Below are 11079 nucleotides of genomic sequence, written 5' to 3' on the forward strand. Positions count from 1 at the left end.
TTCTTTATTATTATCAAGACTGCTTGATTTTTTTATAACAGTTTTCTTTAATAAAGAATGATTTAGTTTTTGATTCATTTTCAAGAGCTGGTGAATATCATTTGATCACATAAATTGGAAGCGATTGGTTGATACATACAATCAATTCAGCTGAAATAAGATTTGTGTAACTATTGTCTGAATTAAAGACTTCCTGTCATCACATGTATGCCATATGATAATGTTTGTTTCCTTTTAAAGTACAATTCTTTATAATAACAGACTAATTACAGACATTTGGCTGATAACAATCGCAAATAACTTACAAAGTCGATGTCTTCCAAATCAGCGTTGTCAAAATGCTTGTATCTATTGCAATTGATCACACTTGCGTGACATTTTACATTAGTTTTTTTCTAAAGTTGGCAATAGACCAAAGACTAATAGTTGTTTAGTTTGAAATAAACTTCAGGAAATAGTCGAATCCCTTCTATATACATAACAATATGCATGTACATCACCTAACATTGTACGTGTATTACTGACAGCAACTGGAACATCATATCTATATAATGGCCTTTATTTCATTTCCAAAAATAACATTCACCAAAATATTTGCGACAATTTCCCATACGTCTCCCTCCGTACACCAACCAATCCGTCATAACTACCAACTCTTACTCTGGTAATGATCTGTTCCTTTATAACTACCAACTCTTACTCTGGTAATGATCTGTTCCTTTATAACTACCAACTCTTACTCTGGTAATGATCTGTTCCTTTATAACTACCAACTTTTACTCTGGTAATGATATGTTCCTTTATAACTACCAACTTTTACTCTGGTAATGATCTGTTCCTTTATAACTACCAACTCTTACTCTGGTAATGATCTGTTCCTTTATAACTACCAACTCTTACTCTGGTAATGATCTGTTCCTTTATAACTACCAACTCTTACTCTGGTAATGATCTGTTCCTTTATAACTACCAACTCTTACTCTGGTAATGATATGTTCCTTTATAACTACCAACTCTTACTCTGGTAATGATCTGTTCCTTTATAACTACCAACTCTTACTCTGGTAATGATCTGTTCCTTTATAACTACCAACTCTTACTCTGGTAATGATATGTTCCTTTATAACTACCAACTCTTACCCTGGTAATGATCTGTTCCTTTATAACTACCAACTTTTACTCTGGTAATGATATGTTCCTTTATAACTATCAACTCTTACTCTGGTAATGATCTGTTCCTTTATAACTACCAACTTTTACTCTGGTAATGATCTGTTCCTTTATAACTATCAACTCTTACTCTGGTAATGATCTGTTCCTTTATAACTACCAACTCTTACTCTGGTAATGATCTGTTCCTTTATAACTACCAACTTTTACTCTGGTAATGATCTGTTCCTTTATAACTACCAACTCTTACTCTGGTAATGATATGTTCCTTTATAACTACCAACTCTTACTCTGGTAATGATCTGTTCCTTTATAACTACCAACTCTTACTCTGGTAATGATCTGTTCCTTTATAACTACCAACTCTTACTCTGGTAATGATCTGTTCCTTTATAACTATCAACTCTTACTCTGGTAATGATTTGTTACTTTATAAGATATGAATGACTACTTTATCACATTCCATGTTAAATATCTAATATCACTACACCCTTACATATATTTAGGTTTGCTTGAGTAAATCAATAACTCTTCTTGAGGTTATATATGCATTTTATTATGTTAAAGGTATCAGAAAAGAGAATAGAATAGTAAAACATATACAAGACAAATGTGTTTAAAAAGGGAAGACAATTAAAAGAATATACTATTGAAAAAAAGAAATAAAATAATTACAATACAATGTTTTACTACTATTGAATATATACGATGCGTTTTCATTTGCTCTTATGAATATATTATTATTGTGTCTGAGTTTACTTTCCTTGTATTGGATATCTCGCTTCTTAACTAACGATGATGGTAGTCTTAACATATATCTCACTAACAATGATTGTCTTAACATATATCTCACTAACAATGATGGTAGTCTTAACATGTATCTCACTAATGATGATGGTAGTCTTAACATATATCTCACTAATGATGATTGTCTTAACATATATCTCACTAACAATGATGGTAGTCTTAACATATATCTCACTAACAATGATTGTCTTAACATATATCTCACTAACAATGATGGTAGTCTTAACATGTATCTCACACTAACAATGATGGTAGTCTTAACATATATCTCACTAACAATGATTGTCTTAACATATATCTCACTAACAATGATGGTAGTCTTAACATATATCTCACTAACAATGATGGTAGTCTTAACATATATCTCACTAATGATGATGGTAGTCTTAACATATATCTCACTAACAATGATTGTCTTAACATATATCTCACTAACAATGATGGAAGTCTTAACATGTATCTCACTAACAATGATGGTAGTCTTAACATATATCTCACTAACAATGATTGTCTTAACATATATCTCACTAACAATGATTGTCTTAACATATATCTCACTAACAATGATGATAGTCTTAACGTATATCTCACTAACAATGATGGTAGTCTTAACATATATCTCACTAACATTGATTGTCTTAACATATATCTCACTAACAATGATGGAAGTCTTAACATGTATCTCACTAACAATGATGGTAGTCTTAACATATATCTCACTAACAATGATTGTCTTAACATATATCTCACTAACAATGATTGTCTTAACATATATCTCACTAACAATAATGGTAGTCTTAACGTATATCTCACTAACAATGATGGTAGTCTTAACGTATATCTCACTAACAATGATGGAAGTCTTAACGTATATCTCACTAACAATGATTGTAGTCTTAACGTATATCTCACTAACAATGATTGTAGTCTTAACGTATATCTCACTAACAATGATGGTAGTCTTAACGTATATCTCACTAACAATGATTGTAGTCTTAACGTATATCTCACTGACAATGATGGTAGTCTTAACGTTTATCTCACTAACAATGATTGTAGTCTTAACATATATCTCACTAACAATGATGGTAGTCTTAACGTATATCTCACTAACAATGATGGTAATCTTAACATATATCTCACTAACAATGATGGTAATCTTAACATATATCTCACTAACAATGATGGTAATCTTAACATATCTTACTAACAATGATCGTAATCATTGTCTACTTCTTCGATTTCGCATCGCACATGTTGTTTTCGTAATTGATCATAAATTCCATCGTCAAAGCCATTAGTTTGAACATGACCTATTCTCACATGATCATAGTAATCCGTTTCCTCTTTCATTGTCCCTGAGACGTTATTCCCATATTTTGCTCCAGTCTCTCCGTGACCTCCAACTTTTGTATCTGTTTGTATTCCAGGCTCATCGTCAACTTCACCGTCAAAGTTAACCTCAGTCTGTTTTTGAACATCTGGGCCATCATTATCTAGGACAAAATAGTCGCCATTGCTACTGTGTTTGTTTATCGTTACATGTAAAGTGTTGGAAGTTCCATTTGATGTCGTTTCACTATGTTCGGTTTCCACAACAATACTTTTTTCAACCTGCAAATAATGGTCGTCTGACTTGCCAGAATAGACAATGTCTTTACTCGTAATTTCTTCTGCACCATTTCCTTCCCCTCTTGAGTTACATTCATCTACCGCCCTTTCTACAACAAAGTAGTCGGCAGATTCATCTACATCTTTACCTGCGATGTTAAAGCGAGATCCTGATTTTTCTAAAACAAAATAGCTTTCCTGTTTGTTTTAGAGTTGTTCTTGTTCCGCCTGCTGTTGGGTCAAGGCTGGTTGTGCTTGCTCATGTCTGTCTCCTTGTTGTGTTTCCTTTCCCAACACAAAATAGCTGTTATCGTCGGAGGAAATCAAAGCGCTTCGGCGATCAGGAGCATAAGGATGTTTAACATTATCATAGGCAGCATAGCAATAGGAGTGAGCCTCATCTGCCTTGATTTCCGGTTTGGCTGCAGTTTCACAGGATATCTCATCATACTCGACACCGTCTGGTCCAGGCGTTGGATCAGGAACCTGGAAAGGAAACACAGCTGTATGTTAATAAATATTCTATAATTTCTAGTATTACTTTATCTTTTTAGTTTCATAGTCTATAGTTTTCAAGATATGTATTAAATATCTGTTATATATAATATACATGTACGATATAAGCGTACGTACCTCAGGAGATGTCGTAGTCGTACCATATGCAGTATTGTTTGTGATATATTCTAATCCATCTGAAGGTTTTCTATCGCTAAAATACAACAAAAACGCAACAGAAGTGTTTATTGATTAATATGGTGAAATTAAAGGAAAATGAAATCCTCAAAACTGGTGCATAGAATCAGCCACTCCAAAATTGGCCGTACAAAAACATGTATATTTGCTGGACTACTATTATCTATCATGTATTGAAATAATGTAAAAAGTCAAATACATAGAGGATGTAACACGTGTGTTCATGTAATAATAAATCGGGTAATCAGGTTAATGTTTTAGTAAGACATTGATACATGGGTTTAATAATCTAACAATGACACGTTTTACTAATTACAGGAATGATGTTTTCAAATGCATTTTGAGTAGCGAAACAATGCTGATGATATTATATATACATAAGCGTCACATAGGAAAACGCGACATCAGTCACAAATGTCGTCACAATAGAGATTCGTATGTGACAAGGCGCATTTGAATTTGTATGGTACTTACGCCATATGATTTTTATTGAACGATATTATTACACTAGGAACAACATATGTTGTATGATCAATAGAATCTTTATTATGAACTTTTCATAGAAATACTTTACCTTTTACGCCGACGTATAGAAATCAAAACAATAACAGATATGGCAGCAACTGTCACTACCAGGACGGAAGATAAGGCCGCTATGATAGGTATTCGGTCGGAGTTTCTTTGGCCTGTAACGGACGGTTTGTCCTGAGGAGCTGTGGACAGTAAAGGGTGGTAACTAATGTAATGATCTGTATGCATTGATTAAACCTAGGAATTAAATTGTATAATTATATCGTCACACTCTCTTGAAATATTACCCATCCTGCTTTCTACGACACCGTCATCTAATTTTAAAAGTCAAACAGTAACATCATACTCTTTGATTAACCATTCTTTAAACAGAGAAAAATATATGTAAAGGATATGGATATTCTCCCCAGATAAATCACATAGAACAGAAGCTACAAGGTAATGTCAAAGGAATATCTACCACATGTTCCGGAAGCGTAAGCGTCTTCAGCCGTCATAATATCGTGTTGATATATTGATTACTTACCAGCAGGTGTATACGTGCTAGTTGCTACTTGAGTGTTGGCCGTGTCCATAATCATTAAATAGCTAGTTGTTGCTCTTCGAGTTGTTGACGTTGTTATGAAAACTGGTGACATGGTAGCTGTTGTTCTGAGAGTTTGTCCTTTGGAAGTCTTTGTACTGGTAGCTGGTGACGTAGAAGTCATTGTTCTGGTAGTTGGTGACGTAGATGTTGTTGTTCTGGTAGCTGTTGACGTAGATGTTGTTGTTCTGGTAGCTGGTGACATAGAAGTTATTGATCTGTAAGTTGTTCTTGGATATGTTAATGTGGTAACTGTTGTTCTAGCTGGTGTTGATATAGTAGTTGTTCGTTGCGTACAAACATTTACCGAAAGAAACTTAGAAAACATGAGACAATCGTTGATTATGATCGTGTTTAATAAAATATCTTGAAATTTAATCATTGCACATTAAACAAAATTGTTCGTTAATTCCATTTTCAAATTTCCATAAATGTTTTGATTGTACCCTTTCAATCATTTTAATGTTTAAAGTTACCCGTACGTACCACCAACGCATCTGCATTTCAACCTCAGACAAGTGTTGTTGGTATCGGTCATGCAGCTTTGTTTTGTACACGTGCATGTGACATCAATTGCTTTATTTTTGATCAAGTCAATGGTTTTTTGCCACGAGGTTATCGTATTTGGTTTCCTGAATGAAATCTTACCACCAAAACCTTCTGTTGAGTTGTCCCTACAGTTTTGTAGGTAAAGATCGACTGTAAAATAATGAATTTGATTCCAACAGACTCTTATTTATATAATAATATACTTCAGTAAATTATGTTGATTGGTACCAATATGTAAAATATTCATATTAATATGATACTATACTCAAGGTATATATTAACGAAATATTGATAATTGATAGATGTATTAATCGGTAATAAATATAGGTTAGATATGTACTGGGATATTATTGTTTAGGTAAACATACTATATATACATGTATATACTTCCGATAAAAATCAAGCAACCAATTCATTTATTTGATTTACTATACTTAATAAATGTTCTACATGTAAAACTATCACTAGTCATTACTATAGGTTAGTACAATACTACGAGATAATCTACTGTTTGAATATCAGGATATTGTATACGTACCAACGGACGTATTGTCAAATTTACTCCAACTGACATTGTAGAATCTATTTAAAACAAGCGTGTTAGATTTGTTTGTTATTCCACATCGTGTAGAATCGTTGCAGGAAAATGTTCCGTTATAATCTTTATATGAGCGGCATTTTTTGTAACACTGATTGTCTTGAATGCCTCTGGAATCTTAAAAGAAAAGAAATGTAACAGATATATTAACCGTAAACAAATACACACGTTGCTACCTCGATTTGACGAAGTTGTAGTTGTTATGTGATACAAATCAAATGGGATGGAGTGGGTGGGGGTGGGTAGATCAGGGGAGAACCAATATCTTTGTATTAATTATTTGATACATTGATATATAACGTAGTAACACAACTGACAATATGACTCGTGCCCGGGCCTCGAACTCACGATCTACTATGTTATATATCAAATAATTAACACAATGTATCATATGCACTATGTGTTGTTGATCCGAAGATAAAGATTTGAATATTTCCTGTCGTAGTTGTACTCGATGAAAATTTGTAATATGTGTACAATTCGAATTCATGTATGTAAATACATTGCGATCCAGGTATTGGTAGACGACTTCCACAATGCTCATGTCATGATACTTGGCCGACCACCACTGCGCCATTGAAACGTTCTTTCTTAAGAACGCCGATTTGGCTTAGCGACAATATACATTGTACATTTATCTGTCAATGAAGGGCGAACGATGGTCGGCTGTTTGTCGACAATATACATTGTGTCTGTCAATGAAGGGCAAACGATGGTCGGCTGTTTGTCGACAATATACATTGTGTCTGTCAATGAAGGGCACACGATGGTCGGCTGTTTGTCGACAATATACACTGTACATTTATCTGTCAATGAAGGGCGAACGATGGTCGGCTGTTTGTCGACAATATACACTGTACATTTATCTGTCAATGAAGGGCGAACTATGGTCGGCTGTTTGTCGACAATATACACTGTACATTTATCTGTCAATGAAGGGCACACGATGGTCGGCTGTTTGTCGACAATATACACTGTACATTTATCTGTCAATGAAGGGCACACGATGGTCGGCTGTTTGTCGACAATATACATTTATCTGTCAATGAAGGGCGAACGATGGTCGGCTGTTTGTCGACAATATACATTGTGTCTGTCAATGAAGGGCGAACGATGGTCGGCTGTTTGTCGACAATATACATTGTGTCTGTCAATGAAGGGCACACGATGGTCGGCTGTTTGTCGACAATATACACTGTGTCTGTCAATGGAGGGCACACGATGGTCGGCTGTTTGTCGACAATATACATTGTGTCTGTCAATGAAGGGCACACGATGGTCGGCTGTTTGTCGACAATATACACTGTGTCTGTCAATGGAGGGCACACGATGGTCGGCTGTTTGTCGACAATATACATTGTGTCTGTCAATGAAGGGCACACGATGGTCGGCTGTTTGTCGACAATATACATTGTGTCTGTCAATGAAGGGCACACGATGGTCGGCTGTTTGTCGACAATATACAATGTGTCTGTCAATGAAGGGCACACGATGGTCGGCTGTTTGTCGACAATATACATTGTGTCTGTCAATGAAGGGCACACGATGGTCGGCTGTTTGTCGACAATATACAATGTGTCTGTCAATGAAGGGCACACGATGGTCGGCTGTTTGTCGACAATATACAATGTGTCTGTCAATGAAGGGCACACGATGGTCGGCTGTTTGTCGGCAATATACATTGTGTCTGTCAATGAAGGGCAAACGATGGTCGGCTGTTTGTCGACAATATACAATGTGTCAGTCAATGAAGGGCAAACGATGGTCGGCTGTTTGTCGACAATATACATTGTGTCTGTCAATGAAGGGCACACGATGGTCGGCTGTTTGTCGACAATATACATTGTGTCTGTCAATGAAGGGCACACGATGGTCGGCTGTTTGTCGACAATATACAATGTGTCAGTCAATGAAGGGCAAACGATGGTCGGCTGTTTGTCGACAATATACATTGTGTCTGTCAATGAAGGGCACACGATGGTCGGCTGTTTGTCGACAATATACATTGTGTCTGTCAATGAAGGGCACACGATGGTCGGCTGTTTGTCGACAATATACATTGTGTCTGTCAATGGAGGGCACACGATGGTCGGCTGTTTGTCGACAATATGCATTGTGTCTGTCAATGAAGGGCGGCACACGATGGTCGGCTGTTTGTCGACAATATACATTGTACATTTATCTGTCAATGAAGGGCACACGATGGTCGGCTGTTTGTCGACAATATACAATGTGTCTGTCAATGAAGGGCACACGATGGTCGGCTGTTTGTCGACAATATACATTGTGTCTGTCAATGAAGGGCGAACGATGGTCGGCTGTTTGTCGACAATATACATTGTGTCTGTCAATGAAGGGCACACGATGGTCGGCTGTTTGTCGACAATATACAATGTGTCTGTCAATGAAGGGCAAACGATGGTCGGCTGTTTGTCGACAATATACAATGTGTCTGTCAATGAAGGGCACACGATGGTCGGCTGTTTGTCGACAATATACATTGTGTCTGTCAATGAAGGGCGAACGATGGTCGGCTGTTTGTCGACAATATGCATTGTGTCTGTCAATGGAGGGCACACGATGGTCGGCTGTTTGTCGACAATATACATTGTGTCTGTCAATGAAGGGCGAACGATGGTCGGCTGTTTGTCGACAATATACATTGTGTCTGTCAATGAAGGGCAAACGATGGTCGGCTGTTTGTCGACAATATACAATGTGTCTGTCAATGAAGGGCACACGATGGTCGGCTGTTTGTCGACAATATACATTGTGTCTGTCAATGAAGGGCAAACGATGGTCGGCTGTTTGTCGACAATATACACTGTACATTTATCTGTCAATGAAGGGCACACGATGGTCGGCTGTTTGTCGACAATATACAATGTGTCTGTCAATGAAGGGCACACGATGGTCGGCTGTTTGTCGACAATATACATTGTGTCTGTCAATGAAGGGCAAACGATGGTCGGCTGTTTGTCGACAATATACACTGTACATTTATCTGTCAATGAAGGGCACACGATGGTCGGCTGTTTGTCGACAATATACATTGTGTCTGTCAATGGAGGGCACACGATGGTCGGCTGTTTGTCGACAATATACATTTTGTCTGTCAATGGAGGGCACACGATGGTCGGCTGTTTGTCGACAATATACATTGTGTCTGTCAATGGAGGGCAAACGATGGTCGGCTGTTTGTCGACAATATGCATTGTGTCTGTCAATGAAGGGCACACGATGGTCGGCTGTTTGTCGGCAATATGCATTGTGTCTGTCAATGAAGGGCACCCGATGGTCGGCTGTTTGTCGGCAATATGCATTGTGTCTGTCAATGAAGGGCACACGATGGTCGGCTGTTTGTCGACAATATACAATGTGTCTGTCAATGAAGGGCAAACGATGGTCGGCTGTTTGTCGACAATATACATTGTGTCTGTCAATGGAGGGCACACGATGGTCGGCTGTTTGTCGACAATATACATTGTGTCTGTCAATGAAGGGCACACGATGGTCGGCTGTTTGTCGACAATATACAATGTGTCTGTCAATGAAGGGCAAACGATGGTCGGCTGTTTGTCGACAATATACAATGTGTCTGTCAATGAAGGGCACACGATGGTCGGCTGTTTGTCGACAATATACATTGTGTCTGTCAATGGAGGGCACACGATGGTCGGCTGTTTGTCGACAATATACATTGTGTCTGTCAATGGAGGGCACACGATGGTCGGCTGTTTGTCGGCAATATGCATTGTGTCTGTCAATGAAGGGCACACGATGGTCGGCTGTTTGTCGACAATATACACTGTGTCTGTCAATGAAGGGCACACGATGGTCGGCTGTTTGTCGACAATATACATTTTGTCTGTCAATGAAGGGCACACGATGGTCGGCTGTTTGTCGACAAAATACAATGTGTCTGTCAATGAAGGGCAAACGATGGTCGGCTGTTTGTCGACAATATACATTGTGTCTGTCAATGAAGGGCACACGATGGTCGGCTGTTTGTCGACAATATACAATGTGTCTGTCAATGAAGGGCACACGATGGTCGGCTGTTTGTCGACAATATACATTGTGTCTGTCAATGAAGGACAAACACATGCCGACTATTTGTCGGCATCAAATACTGAACTTGTCAAAGTAGGACAAACAAAGGTTGAGTATTTAAAGAGGTTGGCTAGATCTGTCGTCTCAGGAATAGGAAGGAAGAAACCTATTTTTACGATAATAAACACAATATGTATACACGAATATATAGCAATGACATCAAAATAATTATACCCATATTCGATACATCACAGACGACATTTCCAATGTTCATGGCTTCAGTTGGTTGAGGAGACGAAACTGTCGATGAAACAATATATGCTGTGTATATCATCAACAAAGTCAATTGTCGACGAATGTCAGTGTATAGCCCTGTAAATAGAAACAATAATAGGTCATGGTACACTAGATAATATATCGGTTATAATAGATCATGATATACTAGATAACGTATAAATAATATGGCACCTTTGTTAACGTTACT

The 11079-nt window shown here is 37.4% G+C and overlaps 1 protein-coding gene across 1 annotated transcript; it reads right to left on the bottom strand.

The window, feature by feature from the left end:
• Positions 1–3088: 3088 nt before the first annotated feature.
• On the bottom strand, positions 3089–5590 carry LOC117331074. Its single transcript, XM_033889670.1, has 4 exons — positions 5339–5590; positions 4856–4994; positions 4222–4297; positions 3089–4074 (listed from the first exon to the last, which is right to left on the bottom strand). Exons 1-4 carry the CDS (start codon positions 5517–5519, stop codon positions 3796–3798), a joined length of 675 nt encoding a protein of 224 aa, XP_033745561.1. The 5' UTR covers positions 5520–5590; the 3' UTR covers positions 3089–3795.
• Positions 5591–11079: the final 5489 nt, after the last annotated feature.

The sequence above is a fragment of the Pecten maximus genome, chromosome 7 (genome assembly GCF_902652985.1).
Source record: "Pecten maximus chromosome 7, xPecMax1.1, whole genome shotgun sequence".
Lineage (NCBI taxonomy): Eukaryota > Metazoa > Mollusca > Bivalvia > Pectinida > Pectinidae > Pecten > Pecten maximus.